General features: G+C 30.0%; 1 protein-coding gene across 1 annotated transcript; it reads right to left on the reverse strand.

Moving 5' to 3' along the window:
- Positions 1–291: 291 nt before the first annotated feature.
- On the reverse strand, positions 292–23,021 carry spn-F (C2H2-type zinc binding domain-containing protein spindle-F). Its single transcript, XM_075375828.1, has 4 exons — positions 22,217–23,021; positions 14,183–14,271; positions 12,386–12,614; positions 292–5,137 (listed from the first exon to the last, which is right to left on the reverse strand). Exons 1-4 carry the CDS (start codon positions 22,689–22,691, stop codon positions 4,749–4,751), a joined length of 1,182 nt encoding a protein of 393 aa, XP_075231943.1. The 5' UTR covers positions 22,692–23,021; the 3' UTR covers positions 292–4,748.
- Positions 23,022–24,619: the final 1,598 nt, after the last annotated feature.

A 24,619-nucleotide genomic window follows, 5' to 3' on the forward strand; every position in this document is an offset into this window, starting at 1 on the left:
ATTAAGGATTAATAACTTTTGGATCATCTACACTAAATTATTTAGAATAATAGGTGAATGATAAACATTATTAAATACATGGATTTATATTTTTAGGACAAATAAAATTAATTTTGAACAAAATTAATATTATGTCTAAAAATCAACATAAAAATTACAGCATACATTCTGCACAACAAGAAACATTTTCTGATAGTGTTCATCAACAACATATAGAACTGTAAACTATATTTAACACTAATCTAATTAACAATTTTAATTTTGTTAAAACTCATTTCATAATAATAAAAAATAAGTCAAAAGGTAAAAAATTTCAAATTTTTTTAAACCAATACTCAAGATACATACTTTTTTAATTTTTTTGTTTGGTTTTAGTATTTACTGCAATAGAACATTAATAACTGTAAATGTAATCAAAAATTGGTCTCATATATCAACAATTAATTCCATAAATGCATGAGCAAAACCTGTATCACTCATTTTTCAAATTATAAAATCCATACTACAACAGTTATAGAGCAACACAATAGAATTACAACAAAATAATACCTCATTACTAATTTCTGTAATTATAATGCTTGCTAAATATTATATAAAAAAAAAAATTCCAGAATCATATGATGCCAATCAAGAACTATGGGAGTAATTCAAGAATCACATTATTAACTTTTGTATATTGTACTTCTCTATTGATATGTAAATTAAAACTTTCATCAATTCATCTGCTATGGATACAGAATTTTAGTTTTTTAAGTCTCCATATTTAATTAAAGCATTAAATTTTTAGGAAAGAAATTTTTCAAATGCTAATTTTTTAATATGTCTTCTTTAATCCAGATATGGCTTTTTTTAACAACACCTGTACTTTTATAGTTCTTTTTACACAAAATTTTAATGTTATAATAAATGTAGAACACTATCTTAAATTATAAGTTACAAGAAATAATAAATTAAATATATAAAAACTAATTTTCATATAACCTTTAGAATACTACTCAAAATCCTTGAAAATCCAAGTTGATCCAACTTTAATGTGTAGCATAGACTAATTATATTAAAAAAATATTTTTTTCAAAATAAAATTTTTGAAAACAAACATCACAACAAAAATTATCTGAACACATTAGAAAATTGAAATTTTGTAATATCTATACCAAAAATTGAAGTGAAAAAAACTTGTTTTATCAACCTGACATGCATAAATCATTTCTTTGGGAAAAATCTGATGTGGTTCAGGAAGCAAACCAATCAGTGGCGGCTCATAGCTAAAATTAGTGAAAATAGCGATAGCTAAAATTAGAAAACTTTTTTCTGGGCCTTTTTAAGGCCATGGTTAAAGTTTTCTGTAAAATAAAAGAACTGAAAAAAAGAGAATCAAATAGAATAGCTGGAAGCAGGATAATAATCTAATTCTACACTTTATCAAATTCAAGAATATGGTACATGGTTTTTTTTTGTTCTTAAAAACCGTATTCAGTTTAACTGAATAAATAAAATCTCAATACAGAATTTTTTAGTATTATTAGACAACTTAATAAAATGTTTGCTTTAAAACACTACAGTCTAACGGTGCTTAATTTAAATTTCTATCTACACAGAAACAAATAAATAATTAGTTTTTACTAATTACCTTCTCTTTCGCCCTTCCAGTGTGTTTTTAAACAGATTTGGCAATCAAAGAGCCCTTGCTTTCTGCCATCTTCTTCTCCTCAATACTGAGAAAGCAACTAAACTACTTTCATATTCCTTTCACCGACTAAACTAGAAAAGGGAACAAACGAGGAATGTTCCATACACACACAAAGTAAAAAAAAAACTACCTACCACCAGCACACCAGGGTCGACACTGTGGGAGCAATAGTGCCTCTCTCCCTCGCAGCTTCACATGCAGCTTCCTATGTGAATATGCACACAACAGCCAAACACCATGCTGCTGGAACTGTGAAGTGCACAGTTCCACACAAATATTTTTGTGTCTTTTTCATAAACTGGAGGATGGTAACTGACATTAAGCTTAAAGATTATTATATATTGTGCAAGAGAAAAAAGAACTCATTATTTTAAATATTGATAATATCAAGTGGAAATAGAGGGTGCTGCAGTTCTGCAGTGCCTATACGTGAGCCACCACTGAAACCAACATCTGAATAAAACTTATAGTTTATAATAAATAATACAGTTCCATTATACTGAAAATTTTTCATTTCATCATCAACAGTAGCTGTTATATTAATATTTTCATTCAAAATGAATGTGTTTAAAATACACATTTTAGATTGTAAAAAAAATTAATTCAATTCATCAAATGTAAAATCGCTGGAATATATTCATAATTATTTTCTTAATAGTAACTAACATTTCTTAATATAACTTATGTAGTATAAAAAAATGTTACTAAAACAAAAATGCAGAAAAAACTTGTTACAATTTATTTAATAAAAATAGATACACAAAAACAAAAATTATGAAAGTTTTGTACCTCTAGCTGTACACCTCTTTTAAACTCAATAACAAATTACAATAAACCTACATTGCCAGATTTAACAAATGTAGAAATAATTATGATTGATGCTACAGAGAATTCTCTTAGCAGAATACAGCTTCACAGCATCCATTAAGTTAATTATAATATACATTCTAATTAATCTTTATTTTTTATTAAATTAATATTGTTATTATTTAATAATTATTTATTTTATAAATAGTGTTATTCGATCAAAATACTAAGTATTTGATCACAATTATTATATATATAAGAATGAATTCACAGTGAGTAGACTAATGTTCAAGGATCATTCAGAAATTAAACAAACATTTTTAGTGAAGGAAATGCTTAATGCAGGCAATTCAACTTTTAAGTATTAGTTGGCAACCTTGCAAAGAGTGTTAGTCAGCTGTTCAATTAATATTTACGTAAACAAAACCTCTAAAGTTTTAGTTACAATGGCATGTATGCTCGAAAAAAGTACTTTTGAAGAACAGCGTTCTGTGATCTGATTTTTACTTTCAGAAAGTGTACAATTGTCAGAAATATTCTCTCATATGAACAAACAATATGACAGCAGTTGCATGAATAGGGCAAGTTTTTACACATGGGTGGAAAAGTTTAAAGATGGCCACAAAGGCATGACTGATGAGCAATGCTCCAGGCTTCTCGTAACAGTGTCGATCTAGGTGTTAGATTCTCGTATCCAAGAAGATTGACGACTTACAGTTGAACAAATTGTTGAGTAAGTGTTGGCACAACTCAACTACTCATCATTCAAAACAAACTCAACTACCATAACACTTGTGCAAGGTGGGTTCCCAGAAAGTTTACCTTACCATTCATCACACAGCCAAGAGATTTTGCATTTGCACCAAACTCAAAAATAATTTCAATAACAAAGCTGAAGCATTTTTTGACAGGATTTTAACCTGTGATGAAACATGGATACATCATTTTGAGCCGGAGTTCATGCAACAAAGCATGCAGTGGAAACACCCTGAATCACCTGTCCATAAGGAAGTCAAAACGCAACCATCGGCTGGCGGGTAAGGTCATCTTAACCATCTTTTGGAGTGCCCATGGTCTAATTTTCTATGATATTTGGAAAAGCAACGCACTATCAACAGCCTATCTACTCAGCCATGATTGAGAACAAAGTCAAGCCCAAGTTGAAAAGGAAATATCTGGGATGGCAGAGGAAAGGCAAGCCAATGCTCAATTTCATACAGCACAACTGACATTGGAAACTACTGGCAAAATGGGTTGAGAGCTCCTTCAAGATCAAGGTAAAGAATAATTCACTGAGAGGATAAGAAGAGTCAAAAAAAAGATTGGGCAAGTGCAGAGAAGTTGGTGGGGATTATGTGGATAAGTAGACAAAAAATTATATTTATTTAATAAACCATTTTTGGTGTAAAGCTATTTGTCTGTTTAATTATTTAATGACCCTTGTAGAAAAAAATTTAGGGAATAAAAATTTATCAACGTATCAAATAGAAACAGAATTTTAATATTTTGGATATTTTATTTCCTTTTTTCCCTAGAAAGATTCATACCATAAGAGGAAAAATGTAAGTATCAATGATTAATTCAAGAAGGACGTGCTAGTTAGTCGAACATAGTGAACAATATTGAAGTACAATGACCCCAAGTTCAGGAAAACTATTATTAAACAATACTAAAATCCTAAAATTTAATAGTAACTTGCAAAATAATTTTATTAAAATTAATACTTCAAAAATTAAATCTTGTAAAAAATTTTGTAACTTAAAGCAAGAAAGGTTTAACGAACCACAGTGTACAATTCTAAGAATGCTTTAGATAAGCACAGAGTATTTAAAACATTTTCATAACTTTAAATGGAGCTTTAACAATCCTCTTCATTGCTTTAATTATTTTATTTCATTTACTTAAAAGATGATATTAACCCTTAAAAAACATGTACATAGCATATCATCCCACCATTTCAAATAATGTAAGATAATTTAAACAAATATATTACTATAAACATGTTTATAACTGATTTTTTTTCTAATAAATTAATGTTACTCTACTTAAATGTTTTCCAAATATTTATTTTATTTATTCATAAAATTATACAAGAATTACGTTTATATAAAAATAATACATATAACAGAACAATCAAAATAAACAAAATAAAATGATTAGGTACATATAACAATAATGTTTTTAACATAAATATAAAACAAAATATCTAAACAATAAAACTTAAAATTAAGAAATAAAAATTATATTTGTATCATGTTATAACCTCAAAATTGGTAATCAATGAATCTGGATCATCACTTTCATTATTAAAATGACTTAAAACATGAATATGAAATTCTTCAAATGGCACTTTTTGGCTGTAAAATTTACTGCAGAGTGGACAAATTCTATCATCAAAATCTTTGTACTTATCATTGGGATTATTTTCCATCATATTATTCATTTCATCTTGACGAGTCATTGGATCAAAGGTTCCATCAAATTCATTAATTTCAGGCGGTTCAGCAACATCTTTCAGTTGTTTCTGAATTTCATCCAATGGCGACATAAGTGTACTTGTATCCAGAGTTTGTATTTCTGAATTTTTATTTATGTTTTTGTCTTCTGTAGATTTTTCTTTGCACGTACAACGTTTTTTATCTGAAGAACAAAAAACATAAATAAATGAAAAAAAGAAAAAGTAATTGAAAACTTACCACCTTTATCCACTGAAACATAAATGGTTAATTATCATTTTTTTAACATACACATATGATTGAGATTTTATCCCCTTTATACAGATGCAACAATATTTTTGGATGTATTAAGTAAAACTACATTCCCTATCGACATATAAACAACTTATATGAACCACAAAATAACTTCTTTTTACTTCCTTGGACAAAGTAAAGGAAGTATTGAGATCGCGAAACATTTCAGTTTTTATATTTCAACAGAAATATCCATTTTGATTAGTTTCATAACTCAAAAACGATTAGATGTAGGATATTGAAATTTTGGATTTAGCACTGTTGTAATATCTAGTTGTGCACCTCCCTTTTTGATTGCATCTGAAATTAAAATTAAAGCTTTAATTAATGAAATATTTTGATCTTAAAGGGAAGGCACATTGGTTAGAATCAAATTTCATCTCCTTTTGTTTTTTTAACTTTTTTTTTCATTTCTTTTTTAACACTTTTTCTTTTTTTTAATTTAAATATATTGATTTAATAATATTAGTAACCCGTGATTGTAAAAAATGTTTACAATAAACAATTATTCCATGATAATAAAGAAAAAAAATAGCCTAATAGTGAAATAAAATTTTATATACTTTTAAAAATGTGTAAATGTAATTTAATAGGCTTTACACATAAATATATGTAACAGATTTTGTGAAACATCTGATTATCTAATATTAATTTAAAATTATTATTTAGTCGTATTTATTTTTGGATTTTCTAGTTTAATTTTATTTAATTATTCTGGAATTTCTGTTTAACTTTATCTACATTAAAGTTAACTACAGAGTGACTGAAAAATAGACTTTCACAAGAACAACATATACACTGAAGCATACATGCTTGATCTTTAATAAATTTCAAAAATTCTTATCTTTTAGTTCGTTACTCCTCTGATATTGTAGAACAACATTCTCCTTAAGTCGGAGTTGATCATTTCATTTATTTGTTTTTGTTGCTAATCATTTAATCACTTTTTGGTTTGATATAATTTTTCTTCTTAATTTGTGTACACATTCTCTAGTTTTCAAATTTTCTCTCTTTTTATATTCATCACCCTCTCTTAAATCTTTCTATTCTTCCCTTGTTCTTAACATTTTCTTCCCCTTCATATTCATCTTCATGTCGTTTTTTTTAAATGTTATGATTTCTTTATGTTATCTTTTTTCCTGTATGATTGTTTCTTTTTCATTTTTCATTACTCACCAAATAATCCAATAATAACAACTGAATATTTTACATTGTTAGGTCGAAATTAACATTTGTAACCAGTGTACAGGAATTCACTAAACAGAATAGGTTAATTATTATTAACTTTTGTTTATAAGACACGCCAGAAATCTAAAACTTTTGTTAATCGGCAACTCATGAAGATACGAATAATACTGATTTAGTAATACAAGTAATAAAGGGGTTTTTACTCTATCCTAATATTTCATGTAAGATTGTTGAATTAATAAGTTGTATAAATAATTGATGTTAATAAAAACTAATATTTCAGCATTCGTGGACCTGTCCGCTTTATTAAAGAATTGGTGGATCATATTTCAAATGAAAAGTTTAAATGAAGTACAGCAAAAAATGTGTATATGTAATTTAATAGGTATGTACATATGTACAAGGAAGTCATGTGGTGTCCACATGAGATTTTTTTCTATAATAATACAACACTAGTTTGTAATGAAAAATGTATTAGAAAATTTTAAATTAAAAAACAAATGGTCTACTTATTTGTATGAATGGATATGGTCTAACTAAAATCGATAAGAATGATTAATATGCAAAACAGAATCAGTTTATGAGAACAAGAAACCTGGCAGTTTTTAGCTATTCTAGTACCCTCCAAAAAAATTTGACGACAAGTTAGGTATTTCACTAGTATGTTTCAGTTTATATGTAACATGTCACAACCAAATCAAACTAAGAAACAGCATAGGAGCTACAGATCATAACAGACATATTATCACACAATCATAATAGACACGGTTGATGTGACATGCTTGCGTAAGTATTCCCAAAGAAGTGAAAAATTTAGTGGTTTTTATGAAGTGTCCGGAATACTTTTGTGTTTAAAGCGTTATATGAAAGTTCATATTTTAGCTGCATGAATATTTTTCGTGTATAAGTGGCATGTCACTGTGTTTTTTCGGTGTGCTGTAATTAGCCTAGACTTGTTGGCTCGTATTATCATGCTAATTAGGTTAGTATGGTCTGCCAGTTTTGGCGCGCAGTTGGTTTTCCAGCCTTAAGTTTTTTTTAGGTTAACCTAATTGCATCCACCAGTTTTGAAGTACAGTTAGTGTTTTTTGTGTTTTCACGCAAAACCCTCAGGTTGGTCTAGTGATGAACACATTCTTCCCAAATAAGCTGATTCGGAAGTCGAGAGTTCCAGTGTTCAAGTTCTAGTAAAGTCAGTTATTTTTACATGGATTTGTATACTAGATCGTGGATACCAGTGTTCTTTGGTGGTTGGGTTTCAATTAACCACACATCTCAGGAATGGTCGAACTGAGACTGTACAAGACTACACTTCATTTACACTCATACATATCATCATCATTCATCCTCTCAAGTATTATCAGAACAGTAATAACCGGAGGCTAAACAGGAAAAATAAAGTGTTTTAAAATAAAGTGTTGAAGAACTTAATGAATTTACATTCATACATATCATCATCATTCATCCTGAAAGAAAGTGAAGATTCAACATTTCACAGGAGTGACTACTGTTCATTTATAGATGTCACATTTGTGAAAGAGCATTGGAGGAATAGAGTCGCTGGGTGGAGTGTTATTGAGGATGTGACACTCAGCAACCATTGGATTATATCCTTTGTGGTGGAGATGGAACCCCTTAGAAGTATTACATGGACACCAAGGCCAGTGCTAACGGTAGCTGCCGTTGGGGATTTCCAATGTAAGATTGCGAGACAATTTTCTGAGAAGGCGCATGCAACACCTGAGCTTCTGTAGATGGTGGTTAATGAATCTTTCCATGAGAAGTTGGTGGTCAACAAATACAAATGCCAGAAGAGGCGAGGTTTACTAGTGGACGCCAGAAATAGCCAGACTTAGAAGGATATGTTAGAAGGTAAGAAGGGCGTTTCAAAGGTGCAATGGGGATCTGCCTAGGAGGAATTCATTACATATGGGGCACTTAGAAATCAAGAGGAATTTAAAATGTGCCATAATGAAATCCAAGAAAGGTAAATGGAGAGCACCCTGTAACAAGCAGGATGAAAGCACACGCAGAGATGCCTATAAAATAGTGTCAAAGAAATTTGGAAGAAGACTGCTGGTGTAGAGGCCTGATGCGTTTCAGAAAGTGGTGTTTATACTTTTTCCCAGAGGTCCACCTGTTACATTTGAATAGATTACAGTGGTGGTTATCCCCCCTTTTACTGGTATGGAGTTAGCAGAGGCACCTAAGAGGTGTAGGCCAGAAAAAAGCGCTGGACCGGATAGTGACCCAGGAGATTAGGGTGTCAGGGGTGGTCCTCAAGGCATTTAATACCACATCCTTTGTGAAGTTATTCCACAGGAATGGAAGGAAGGAAGGAAGGAAGATATCTTTGAGGAAGCAGGGGAAGCGTCTGGATGACCCATCAGCTTATAGGCCAGTATACCTCTTGAAGAGCATGGTGAAACTGTTTGAGAGGATACTGATCAAGAGACTTCAAATGGAACTGGAGGAGGAAGGTGGACTCAATGAAAGCCAGTTTGATTTCAGGGCAGGGTTCTCCACCGTGGATACTACCCGTAAAGTTATGGATATGGTAGACAAGGCCACATGCACTAGCCAACATAAAAGGCTGATCCTGACAGTGATTTTTATTGATGTAAAGGATGCTTTCTACACTCTAAATTGGACTAGTATTGGTGACGAGATGAGGAAGAGAGGGATAGGCATCAGCTTTTACATATGAAGAATAGCTCATGATTACCTACTAGAGAAGTTAATTCACAATGGTGAGGATGATGAATTTAGGATTAGCATCACTAGAGGAATGCCCCAGGGATTCTTGGGCCCCTGTTGTGAAATATTGCCTACAATGGTGTCCTGGAAATGCAGTTTCCAAAGAGGGTAATGAATGTTGCTTTCACCGAAGATTTCTCATTAGCGATCTGTAAGATTGTCAGTGTATGGACACTGACAATCACCTGCTTGGCCTTGTCAAGAACTGGATGGAGGATAATGGGCTGAGGATTGCGATGGAGAAGACAATATTGGTGGCGATGACAGGAAAAAGAATTAGGAGCATCTTCTTTACGTTGGATGGTAAAAAGATTCTCCCATCAAACACTGTTAAATATCTGGGCATGCGACTGGACACTAGAAGACCCTTTATGGTTCATATACAACAGAAGGCACAGAAGCTGGAGAGAGTGGTTAAAGCTCTCTCCAGTATTTTAGCACGCTTATGCATGCTAAAAAATCTGTATGCGCATGTTGTCCATGCTGTCATCCACTACACGGTCCCTGTTTGGACAAGAGGATTAGCAGTAAAACATGCGTGCTCCATGTTGGAAAGGATCCAACGATACCTCACATTGAGAGTTTGCCGTGGATATCATATGATATCCATGGAGGTGGTGGCAGCCATTCCCCCGATCAATCTTCTTGCACGTCAGCAGAAGGAAAGGTGGCAGACCAGATGGGAGGATACATGGAAAGGTCCTTGGACAAGAAAGTTGCTCCTAGCAATAAAACCGTGGGTCGAAAGAGAGCTTGGAGAGGTGGGTACGAGCTGACCAGTTCCTAATGGGGCATGGGTGTTTCAGTTTGTACCTGAAGAAATTCACGCAGGTGGAATTGAACTGGTGCATCTAATGTGGGCATATCAATTTTGTCAAACGTACTGTTTTTGAATGCCCACCATTGGGAGCAACCAAGAAACCAATGTTACCAGCATGTAGGCCAACTGAATGCTGATGGTATAATGGGCTGTATGCTTCAGTCCAGGAAAAGCTGGACCTTAATAGAGGGCATGATCACAGGGACATCAAGCTGGCGAATGAGTAACAGGTGACAGCCAGTCTTCAAGAGCGGGCAGCAGGGGTCCACCTAGGTCATTGTCTGCCAATGACTCCCAAGGAATGCTAGATCCTGTCTAATATGTAATAGTAATATGATATGAGTGCCCACATGTATCACATAGAAACTGGGTTCATGCCTTGCTGTCAGGCCCAGTTCCTAAGTGATAAAGGGGGAGATTTTTAGTTGGTGGGAACTCGACACTACTATCTGTAACGGGCAGACAGTGGTATAAGAGCTTTTTCTTCGTCCTATGACAAACCAAAAAAGATTACATCTGAAAATAACAAACATTCTCAAGAATAACAAAATCCCATTACATACTAAAATAATAAAAGATAAACTGGTTAAGGTCTCTAGGCAAAAGAACACACTAAAGACAAATCTCTGATTAGGAAATATACTGGTATTACAATCCAGATATGTGGAATAAATAGGCCTCATATTGGACAACTAGGCCAAAGTAAAATATGTTCAAGGTAGGGCCATGAAAACTCACAGAAAAGAATAACGAGAGGAATGTTTCGAACAGTTTCTGAAACTTTATTGTGACAAGGGAGATGACTTTCTTTTCAATACTGTCAAGAGAGACAAACCTTGGGTGTATCGTTATGACCAAGAAGAAAAATAGCAGAGCATGGAATACTGGCACTATGATTCACCACAATCAAAAAATGTATAACCCAACCCTCTGCAAAAAATATTCTTAGTGTTCTGGGATTCCAAACATACAGACACACTACCTGCAAGTTGGGTCAACTGTAAATTCTGTACAGTACATAAAGATGTTAAAACACCTTAGGAGACAGGTGTGTCATGTTCAACGATCTAAGAAGCTGAATATTCTGCAACACAATAATGCTCAGCCACACCATCGCATGCAATTGCTGAGCCTCTTCTTAAGTTGAAATCTGAACCTATTCCACACCCACCAGACTCACCAATTTGGTGCCCTGTGATTTTCACTTTTCAATTGACCACAGATGATGAAGTGAAGGATGCAATGAGGTCATAGATTAAGGAAAGACCACCAGTATTCTTCATCAATAGAGTGAGAAAACTGGTTCACTGTTGAAAGAAATGTATAGTTGTAAATTGTAAAAAAAATATAAATTCTTTTTGAAAAAATATAAGTCTTTGTAGTTAATAAAATCTACTTTAAGCCATTTTTGTTTCATTTGACTTCGACTTTTCACTTGTGTGTTATTATTACTCACTTATGAGTGTGCATTACATTTCAGCCACCCATTGTACTTATTTTAATGACGGACAGGTGTGATTCTAATAATGCACATGTATTCAATGCATATGGACACATAACAATTTCATTAATGAATTTTCAATCAATTGATATGTGTAAATTTCTGTATCATATTTCTGTATCAACATTTCTGTATCATATGATTGTGCCCAAAAAGAAAAAAGAAATATATATATACTGTGCAGTTTAAATAAATTGCTTGGTAAGAACAAGCATTAAACTAAAGTATATGGTTAGAGGCCAGTAAATTAACAATAACCGCAGGTTGTCATTTTTCAGTGTTTTGATGCTTACTATATCCTCCTTGTCAAAATTTACTTTACATTGAATTTAGTCTAGTAGTTGATGAGAGCATTATTTTCAGGAATTTATTTTCCATTATTTATCTGTGCATGTGTATTATTTATCTATGTCTCATGTGTTTTTATTTTTTTTATCTGTGCTAGGCCTAAAAAAATTTGGAATGTAGGAAAAATTTTAGTAGAGATCAGCAAACCAAAAACAGGCCAATGTAAAAATAATACTAGTTCTAAAGTTAAAGGAAAGTGGGTATTAAGAGGAATAGAAAAAACACAAAAGATGCTTTCACTGTTTGCTCCCCTTCTCATTACAAAACATATATACTTTCTGATACAACCATAATCAGCAACTATTGGCCCATTTACAATTGTGGAATTCAATGATACAAACACCTAACCATCAATCACATAGAAAATTGGTAATTTTTTCTATCAGATCAACTAACTCAGTTTTTTATTATTAAAGTAATAAAAGAGCTATTAATAATAAATAATTATTTCTATGTTTCCCACAATATAATTTGATACAGAAATTATTGTAGTCAGGCAGTTCTAGTATTTATCAAAAACTAACCTGCAATCATAATATTAATAGACGTAATTGCTGCTTTTAATCCGACTTGCTGATCTTTCAAAGTTTTATATTCCTCCTTTATTTTCTCTCTTAATTTTTTAATATCATCCATAACATCTCTATCATTTTCTCTATCATCTTGAATCACACCGCTTGCTATATCACCATTTGCCATTAATGTAAAGCCACATTCTTCAACACTGACAGCACCAGTTTGTAATTCAACCATCTATAAAACACAATCCAAAATTACATTATTAATATAAAATGCCAAAGTAATAGTTACTAACTGGATGATAACAATAACTGTACTTATATTTTCACACATATAAATATATACACACAAAATATTTACAAAATCATCTTAAATATTTATTCTTACAACTTTAAAAATATTACAAAAAAAATAAGGGCTTTTCACCATACAGGGGGCCAATAAATCTTTATTTCTAACAGATAATGAATTATTTTACTATTTTATATAATCAATTATAATTACTATATACTTCAGTTTTTTAATACATCAAATCATTTACATATAAACATAATAAGTATCCCACTATTTCCTAATAATTTGTCTAATTATAATTACTTTCTTTTTAATTATTCAAGTAGATTTTTTTCTACATTAATTTCCATCTTTAATGAAATTTAGTGACTGACTGTACTTTAAATAAAGTTTAAGTTATTTCTAAATTATTATTTTACAAATCCTCAGCATCTAATGATGATTGTTTGATAATCAAAATGGCCACATAGTTACAATTAAATAATTTTATTTGTGAACCGGTTTTTGAGTATTTTCTATTTTTCGTTTTATTTCAGAAACTATACGTTAACATTATTTATTTATATATGACTGTATCACACACATATTTTGTATTCCTATATGTACGATATAGTTGCTAATTAATAGTTAAACATATATACTTTTTAATCAATTTCTCAATAACCCAAACAAAAAAAAATGTTAAAAAGTACATATACTCGTAGTAATATTTTCTTCTAATCTAAACATGTTAACTTTCCATTCACTAACTTTCTGCATGTTCAACAACTTGGTCCTGTGTAAACCTGCTATAAGTATAAATAAAAAATCTGATGTGGACACCACATGAATTCTTTGCCTATTAAATTACACATACATATTTTTTAAAATGAAAAGTACATCAAATTTTATTTCACTTTGATATTTTTCTTTTTTTTTGTTATTATTGAATTATTATTTATTGTACAGATTTTTTTACTATAGAGGTTATTAAATCAATATAAAAATTAAAAAAAGGAGATGAAGTCAGATTTGAAACCCCCTTGCCTTCCTCTTGTAAGATCCAAATATTTAGAAATTAAAATTTTATTTGGCTATAACTGTGGAATGAATGAAAATAAGTACCACTTATGATATCGTTGAAAAGCTCTTAATAAGGGCTTATTACTGCAGTTAAGAAAAAGTCCAAAATCCAGATTTTTTTGGATTTAGGGTTTTTTTGGACACTTTTGGTCTATCGATGGCAATTAAAAGGGGAAGTGCACAACTAGATGTTGCAACAGTCCTAAATCAAAAATGTTAATGCCATATGGCTAATCGTATTTGAGTTATGTGAGATACATACGTACTTACACACGTCACGCTGAAACTAAACAAAATGGATTCAGGGATGGTCAAATACACATTTCTGTTGAAATCTGAAAACCAAAATTTTTCGCCATCACAATACTTCCTTTACTTCCTACAAGGAAGTAAAAAAGGAATAAATAAAAAAAAAAGTTATATAAAAGTTACTGGTATTTTCTTACTTCTTCACATTGTTGTTCAAGCACTTTTTTCTCTCTTCTAATTGTATCAATTATTTTCAGTGAAATCTCTTCTAAACTTTCTTCTTTAACTGAAAATAAAAGTTAAGTTAATTAGTTATTTACTTTTAATATAACACAAATTTTAAATTAACATATCTCACTTGATAAAAATTGACAAAGGAGATCGAAGGTAATGATTTTTTTTTTAAATTTTTTATAATGCAACTGAAACTCAGTAATAAAATATCACATTAAAAACATCTATTTAGTCTTTGAGTAAATAAGTATACTCAGCCCCAGTGACAGTTTATTGACAAAATATAAAAGAAAAATTTTTTAAATTATGAAAATACCACCCTGGCAAAAATTCAAACACAGAACCTTCTGTATGAAAATTAAAAAACTACCAGAGAATGGCTAAGTTCAAGACATATTTATCCAGTAATATGAATAATAGAAAAAATTAATTTTCAAAAATTGCTACGTAAGTGAATCCACACAGTGACGCACCCAGACATAAATTAATATAAACATTCTTTCCTTTAGCAGAGCTTAAGGAGGATCTCTTTATCATACAAAACTACTTTTCTTTTTAAACTTACAATTTTAATGAAAGATATTTTTTTAATGATCATAAAGTATAGGCAAGGTCAGGCATAAAAAATAGGCAATGAACAAAAGAGATTTATAACTTCAGTATAAATCCATTAAACAAGGAATTGGTTTACGTGAACATTATGGCTGCTTTTATGTAATTTCAAAAATCAGAAAGAAATATAATAATAATTCCCTTATGGGTGCCCAGTTATTACATTTACAATTACAATCCCTTATGGGTAACCAATTTATTATAATTAGCTTTGGCCATTAGAGCACTTCACCTCAAAATAAACTCTTCAATTTCCAGAATGCTACTCTTTAGACCACATATTATATTAACAATCATGTTATAAGGAATGAAACTTTAACAACTATCAAAAAATGGATAATGTATTTTCTGAAAATGATTCATTAACCTTTTTGTAGAGGTTCCCCTCTGTAATACTTTGGGTCTTATTGTAAAATGAAGCAAAAAAAAAAAAATCTAACAATTTACAGTTAAATAATGAATGTAGATAAGAGAGTTAGGTGAAATAATCAACATCATGGAAATGATATATGATCACTTCTAAAATTGGCTTACCATTTTTACATTGCAAACGTGTGTCCCATGCAAAACTTAAAAACAAAATTCAAAAAATGAGATGGTTTCTGGCTACAGAAATCAATGAAAATGGAGGTGATTTTGAACCCTACATGGTGATATCTTCACTATTTTTGATATAGACTGATTTTATAATTAATTACTAGAGAAATTAATTAATTAATTAATTACTAGTGAGATTTAGCCTCAGATGCTTTAAAATGCATTATGATTATAAGAGATTAAGACATAGCAAAAATAACAAATTATTGTATTTATTACTGTAGAAAACAATTCGTAATATACTCATATATGTTTTTCTGTAAAGAGAGTTAATAATAATTTAAAGGTTAATAATTTTAACCTTTATTTCGATTTGATTTTTTAGTTCTATGTGTTTAATTTTACTATCCGGGGAGGGGATTTTTGCACAACCCATCGGAGTTGGGTGAGTTTTTATACTTTCTTTATTCTATTATTTTAGCTTTTATATTTTATCAACTTTGTCTGTGATATTAGTTTTGGGTTTTATTTTGCTTTATTGGCTTGTTTTAATAAATTTTTATTATATGGTTAATATTATATTTACACCTTGTGTGGTTTATTATTTTGGATAATAAACCTTTTAATAATAACTACCGAGCGATGGGCGAAAAACCTGGGCGAATAATAACTACCTGGGACGATGGGCGAATAATACCTACCTGGGCGAAAAACACCCAGGCGTTTTTCGCCCACAAACAAAAAAAAAAAAAACTTTATTGACTTATTGCGAAAGATTAGTATTATTCATCTTTGCTGGTTTATGTAAATGAGGGAGAAAAAACCATATTCTACAAAAAAGTAGAATAGGGGGTCCACTCAATAAGATACTGTCTTATCATTTTAATAAAATTAATATTACCTTCCCTCAATATATTTTTTACTACTTTGAAATCTTATTACAAATAAATCTTTGTAGTTAAATATTTAAATTTAATTAAATAATATCTAAATTTTAACTGTATTAAAAGTTCAGATAATATAACTTTAAAAACTGGGGTATTAAAGCTAGCTTCTTCTGGTACACCAAACTTTAACTGATCAGAACTGAGTGATATCCTGTCTAATCCAACCATCAGGTTTCTACTGTATACTAACATTTTTAAAATTATTTATAAAATTATGTAAGAACAGAATAGGATTCATTCCATCTTCCTTAAACCTTACATCCACTATTAAGGAAAAAAATATATTCACAATTTCCATTACATAACTGGCAAAAAAAGTTTATAATAATTTATTTCTACTTTTCCAGCTTTATAGTTATATTGTGCAAGCTACACAATGGATTAAATACTTGAGAGAGCATGCTAATCAGGCCAGATTTTGTATGCTCAACGCTTTTGGAGATCATACCCTTTTCTAAACAAAAAACAAAATTTTAGCATTGAAAAATCCTAGACGGATGTTGCCTGTTTTTTGCTTAATATCTACAGACTAGATAGACGAATTTGGATGAAATTTAGTACAATGATTTCTGAATTAATGCCATTTAATTATGGTTACAAAGGGGGTGGAAAGGTAACTGCCACCCCCTCCCGCCATCCTAAGTAGTAACTGGCTAAGAGTTATGCACCTTTTGCCATCTTTTTTTAGTAATAATTTAATTTATTGATGTTTCTGATCATGGTTTTTATTTTTTCACACAAACCCATATTCAGAATATGATCAAAAAAGGTATAGAATTTTAACTTTTATTTATAGTACATTATTATTATAATATGTTTTTGGGAGTTGTTAAATTTAATAATGTGTGTTAAGAAGAGGTCCTTCTTCATTTACATATAGAATATCAAGGTTGGAAGTTTAGCGATTTGTATTTATAAGATGGCTATTAAAGCTGACTATGTTGCTGTATGGGGCTTTTAAGTGTGCATTGTAACTCTATTTGAAGCTATATTCCATTATGGTAGAATACTGTGCAGAGTAGTTAAATTTATAAATAATAGGAGCTTATATGTTATCTCTTTGTCAGGTTTTTTTTTTATAAATACTGTATTCATAATCATATATTTTGGCAATGAAAATTATTAAATGACTGAAGATAAATCCAGATTAGTAATACCTAAGTTTTAATTATTTTAAAAAATTCATACAGAAAAGGTAGAAAGCTTTCTATCAACAGACATAAGGAATGCAACTTTAAAGAGGAAAATAATTGGCTCTGCTATATTTTATAAATTTAGATGTATTACAACACCAAATAAATACACCTACTTCTAAATTAATTTTATGTAATTGAGTTCAAGGATAAAAAATAATTTTAAAATGAAATACAAATTTTAATAAAGTAGTATACATATAAATTTAGCCTGTTAAGTTTTACATCTGTTTAATTCCTTTAAAAAATTTGTCAGAAACTATACACAAGGAATTTTGTTTGTAAATGAGAAAAAGGAACCTGTTTTAGAACTCTAATTCTAAAGGGCTTACTTTTTTTATTTATCAAAGAAACAGATATATTATCAAGAAACAGATATATTCTAATTAAAAATATTCAAGAGCAATAATTTTACATAAAAAACTATACTGTAAAACATCTACAAGTACATATCAGACAAAAGGCAGAACAAAATAAAAACATAGTGATTTTTACAAGTAAAAGAAACATAATTGTATTTCACATCTTATCAGTACAGGCAATACAAAAATTATGTCCCAAACACTATATATATTTATAATAATAATAATAAAATTACTATAGACTGTATTAATATTGCAATAAAATTACAAAATAAAAATGTAACATTCACAAATTAATCAAACATAGGCATTCAAGAACTTCATGTGTATGTGCAAACACACACACACACACAAACACACATTCACACACAAAATACTATTTAAAATACCATTTTACTATCAACACATAGCTAAAAGGCAATTATTATTAAAAAGATTATACTGCAATAATTAGATAAGAAATGAACAAACCTATTCAAATATACACTTTTTTTTAATCCTGCAACTGTTTTACAATATATAGATAATACTAAAATATTAATTTGCTTTTTAAGATAATAAAAATAAAATTCAAAATAATAGATATCACCACTTAATAAGTAAAAACATTTTAGTGAACTGAAAAAAAAATTTCTTTATTATTTATTTATTTATTGTATAATTATACATTTTTATCAACTTATATAATCCATTGAAAAGTACATAAAATATTAATAATTTAGCCAAGAAATAACTAAATAATTAATATTATATAAATTTATATTTAATTTCAATAAAAAAATGTGTAAATACAAGTATTTATAAATATAATGCACTTATATTTTATCTGAAAATTTTATTACTGGAATCCTGGAAGTACTAAGATGTAATATTTCTTGGTAAAATTCAAAGAAGCTTTCCAAACTGAAACAATTTTCAACTGAAATTTATTAATCACTTATTTTTTGCTTTGCACTGGAAACAAAAGCTTCATGTGTAGAGCTGCATTTTAGAGGACATAGCATACTGATATACTCTGCTTACTCCTGATAATATAGTTCCTTACTCTTATATGCAGTCATTACAGTCTACCAACAGTTTACCACATTCTACACTCTATAATCCCTGATCGCTCTGTTTTTCTCATGAATCCCTCTTCTCCTTATGACCTCATTTATTTTTCCTTTTTATGTACATCTCAGTCTTCCACATTTCCTTCTTTTTTAGGGTAATCACTCAATAGCACCTATAATCCCTGAGTCAAGTTTTATCTCTTTTCTTATGACCTCATTTCTTACTTTATCTTTACAAGTAACTTTGCTGCAGCATCTGAAGAATTCCATTGTTTGAAGAATTTGTTCTATCCTTTTGTCACCCATACTTCAGCTCCATATGTGACATGACTTCTAAAAAGCTGTTTCTTTGTTCTCTTTGAGATGTCTGAATTCCATAACAAGGAATGCAACATTCTTGTGTCCATTATCGCAAATCTGAATATGCTTGTGAAGAACACGTCACTCGTATACTCAAGTATTATTATACATTCACTTTGAGTGTTATTACACTGTCCCATTTGCTGGTCCTAGGCAGTATTTATACTTCCGCCCCTACGACTTTCCCTTTTAACAGCAGCCAATCCATCCCCTTGTTCATTTAAGTGCAATGATTTCAATATCTTTGTCCAAACTTTGTACATTATTAGAAACTCTTTCCATTGTTCCTCTTTGTTGTTTTTTTGGATCTTTTCTTTTTAAATTTATCTGCCAGTTTATATTCTTAATTTTACCTCTCTTTCTTATTTTCACAGTTTTCATTATAAGAAACTTCTTCATATATTACACCTAAATGAATTCTTAAAAAAGTCTTCTACAACAGTCAGTATTTGCTAACCAACTCACAGGACAAATAACAAATCACAAATCCAATAACACTAACAATTCTGACATTCTACATTTAAGCTAATTAAAAAAAATCTGCCAACAGTAATACTAGCTAACACTTAAAATAAAAATAGCAGAACCAATCACTGAGGATTGTCATAGACAGCTTTTAAAATGTTCTAAAGATGTTTAAAAACATTTTACTATAAAATTTTGTTCAATTAACTATAACAAAGATTTAAGAATTGAAATAGATTTTTTCATATCTTAGTATGATTTACACAAAACTTTCCTTCCAATTTTGAAAACTAATTCATAAAAACGAAAATATATTTGATCACAATTAGTTGCAACACCGTAATATGTGCATCAGACCCAGATTATGCCAAACTAAAGTACTTTACTAATTTCTGTTACACACTTATAATTCTTGAGAATCATGATTCTCAATTGCACATCTATTTAATGTTACTTAGGCCATTAAACAATTCAATAATCTGTGAAATGATTCAAGGTGAAAAAAAAAGGATTAAAATTTTTTTTTAAGACTATGAATAGGTCATGAATGATCCCACAATGAAAAAAAGCATATTATACACACATTCATATAACATAAACACAGCCAAGTTCTCCCACTCACTCTTTTAAAATTATTTTTAAAGTATGACACTATCTAAACCTTAAGAATTAATAAGTTAGCATAACCTACAGAAAGATATTTTCACTGTTTGTGAATGAAAAAGTATAAACTTATTTTACTATTTAAGGAAAAATAGTCCTATAAGATACTTAGTTACTGTAGGTTATCTGGACGCCACATTGTTTTGTCATACATTGTGGTTTTATCTGCATTATTTATTTTTATTAATAATCTTGGATAATCATTTCATTCAAAAAAAAAACATTTTCAATTTTAAGTTAAAGTTAAGTTTTAGGTTAATGTGTTGTAATGGAAGTTTTTGCCAAAAAACAAAAAAAAAAATAGGGTGAAAAAGATGAAAAATAGGTGGTATCTGAATAACTGGCAAGTATCTATAATAAATATTTACTTCAAATTGAAATGAATTAAAGATGGTTTCAAACTAAGGCAAATTTTGCTAAGAAACTAAGTCTGAATTTAAGCACACCAATGCTTTGCTATTTACGAATTTATTTTTTCAGTTTTTTTTATTATTATCACAATTAGTTACTAAATAAAACTAATATGCAAGCAACTGAAACTATATTCAACCTAATTTTTCCATTTTTTATCATTACAATTAAAGAATTAATGAATAAAACATTATTAATGAACAGAATGTAAGATCAAAATGGTACAAAAATATCTGTATAGATCAGCAACACAAAATTCCTGTATAAAGAACACAAATGAGGATACTGATGATGAATATAAATTAGTTTTACAATCAATTTGTCAAATAAAATTTTTGGTATTTAATGACACTGTTTGGTAGATTTTCTGGGTTATACCTTCACTGAACGAAGCTTAAAATGTAAATGCTAGCACAAACCAGTACAAAGAAAACATTACAAAATCATAAAAGGTAATAAGTAAGCAATGATTACAAACTTTTCAGCAGCAGGTAATAAATAATCAAGATTAAAATCTCTTTTTGTATTTAATGTAAGTCTAAATTTGACATTTGTATTAGCAAAATTAAATTTAATAAGTAAACATTAATAAAAATCGTTAATAAATGCAAGTCAGTGGTAATGCCTCACAATAATAAATAAAAAATTAAACTCTTTTGAACTTTTTCAAAGTATGTTAGGAGGAAATGTAAAAAAACATTTAGTGAACATTTCATGACTTATAATTTTGAGTATATAACTAGAAAGAGCTAATAATTAAAATGAAATGACCCTAGACCTATTCTGTAGGCAAGACACAAGATAAGTCACTTAGAAAATGATATAGTCAACCCCAATTACAATCCCATTATGGTAAAAATTAAGAGTGTAGTGGCTCTGTCTCCTTAACTTAAATGAATATACTGTTGTAGATTGGTAAGCAAAGTCTTCAGAAATGCAGATAACATTTAGCTCTACAGGCAACATCTTGCTCAATGGACTACTGTGAATTAATATCATTAAATTCAAGAAACCAAATCCATGGTGCTTATTATAGTTCAGATATATATACAAATAAGTCATAAGAAAGGCTGAGGAATGAGTTAAATACTCATTATAGCAACAATTATTGTAAATACAACAATTTTTGCACACAATCAATTACACAATAATGCAATACACATCAAATTTAAAAAAAAAATGACAAAGAATATCTTAATATTTTTACAGCAAAACTACAAATATTGTTTTTGTTTTCTGTTAATTTCATTCTAAAATTAGCTTTATAAACAACTATAATTTAATCTTTTTTCTTTCAATTCCCTAACTTCATTTCCATTTTTAACAACTCACCTAAAACTATTCACTACAGTATTATGAACAATAAAAGAAAAAAAAAAAGTGAAAATAGCTTACCATCGGTATCAGACTTCGAACCTGAATCTGCTACAAGTACAGACTCGCCAATCTTAGAAACCTCTCCAATTGGATGTTTATTCAGTGTGTCCGAAATTTTTGTTAAATGATTTCCTAATGACTGATTTGCTTCAGTCAAACGTGATAGCCTTGTCCACAACTGGTTATTTTCTTTGGCAACCATTGTAATGCGATCAACTAATTGACATTTCTGTCGAGTTAGCTGAGTTATTTTTTCTTCAAGTTTACTTATTTCGTTTGCAGGTACTTTTATAGAATTAATTCGAGAATTATTTTGACTGTCTATTCGTAAACGCAAATTTTCCTCTTCTACAGCTGATAAACGTTGTTGCAGTAACTGACATCTTTCTTTCATAGTTTGTAGAGCTATTTGAAGAGCAAAATGAGAAGCCGGCACCTCATCATTTCTGAAATTCTGTTTGATACAATCTGATTTTTTATCTGTTTCACTCATTTTGGACAAGGAAATAATCAAAAAATTAATTCACACTTTCCGCAATCATTACACTACATGGCACGGCCTTAACTAAATAAAGAAAAACTTTTATTATTAATAAATCCATCTACATTTTAATCTCAAATTTATAACCTAAACAAAAAAGTAAATCAAAACGTAAAACAAAACTTCATACGTCCACGACACTTATCATACTTGTACACTTCCACAAACATGACAGGTTGATCTCACAGTAAATCACACATAGTTTATGCCTTCTTGATTTTGTCCTTTTCATCTCAACCAGCTGTGTTCCATGCAGAACAGAAAGTGAGTTGTGCAGATAAAATTTCATAGATAACTTTATTCAATTATTATTTATATTTCTCAAATTGCTCTGAACTGAATATAACCTGCAGTGACTGCAAAAATATACTAAATTACATCCCTTCTACTTACCAGAGCAGAAAAAATATTTTATTATTTAGTTATTTACTTATGTATACGTAACAACAACAAACTGAAGCCCAGTAAAAGGTACTTGGATGATAAGAATTTTGAAGCATGTGAAAATGCGTGACTGGGTCTCAAATTCGGAACTTCCGGATGAAAGGCAGAAGCTGCCATAACATCAGTAGAGAAGATAGAATAAAAAATAGGTAGAGCTTTGCTGTTAATTAATTGTAACCATTTAGTTTTACTTAATTCATGCGTCTCCTGTGGATAGTTGATTAGCTAGGGGCCAGTAGATTGCTGTTTTACTTAATATTTTATCGAAGGGATCTTGCTACGTACAAAACTGCCTAGCATACTCCGATGAGTGCAAGAACACTTGTTTTTTTTTAGCCTTAGCTCACAAATTCTCTATTGCTTGGGTGTTTGTAACAGTAGATGAGCTAGCAAATTCAATTGAATGACCAACTGTTAAGTATATGTAATTGGGATCCTCTTTCAGTTGTTCATATCCCTCACCTATTATGGTAGGTGCGGAGCTATTAGTTTGTGAAAACGTTAACAAGTGTTGCAACACTGCGACTATAACATTCTTTTGATTCGTCACACATTCTACAAAAAAGTCATAATTGTGGTACAACACGCCCACGGTTAAATTTTCGGCGGCTTTTTAAAGATTCACATACTTGAACGTATAAATTATGTCTGATTACAGAAGGTTGCAGTTACGAATGTAATTATTCCAGTGGACGACTGTATCGTTTTTCAGTTCAATTTCTTTCTGGTAAAACTTAACGCTTGTGTACTCATACGTAGAAGTATAAATAAATAACGCTTTAGTTGAATACAACAATCTAGGGCCAATTAATTGCGTAACCGTTCGGAATTATTTTGTCCAACCACATGTACGACAATTACACCTAAACGTATCTTGTGAGCCAAGTTCTAGATTTATTTCTTGACCCAAACAACACTTATGTTTCATGTAAATGGAAGGATGTGCTTTTCTTGAAAAAAAAAACAGCATTCCCTTTAACAAAAAGTGAGTGTAATTGCAAGAAATTCAACAGCACAAACTCCCGAAAGACGATAGCAACTGATTTAAGGCCTTTGATCAAACAATGACAGTTATGGCCACAATTGCCACCAAACGTACTACACCCTACTCTTACAGTAGTAGGAATTCCTATGTAGAAGAATAAAAAGAAAAATCCCATTGCCTACTCAGTTACTCTAAGTCCCTTTCATTAACAAACAATTTTAATTGGTAATATTAATTTCTTTTTGAAATTGTTCATTGTCATGTAATAAACTCAATGTCAAATTAATTTAGAAATTGTTTGACACACTGAGTCTTTAAATAGCTTTATCTTGAAATTAATTATTTCCTCTTCATGTTATTACATAACAAACTGGAAGGTAATAATTTCCAATGATAATGACTTTCATTTTCAAAGAAAACTGGTTACATTATAACCAATCTTTTTTAAAAG

The sequence above is a fragment of the Lycorma delicatula genome, chromosome 9 (assembly GCF_047948215.1).
Source record: "Lycorma delicatula isolate Av1 chromosome 9, ASM4794821v1, whole genome shotgun sequence".
Classification (NCBI taxonomy): domain Eukaryota; kingdom Metazoa; phylum Arthropoda; class Insecta; order Hemiptera; family Fulgoridae; genus Lycorma; species Lycorma delicatula.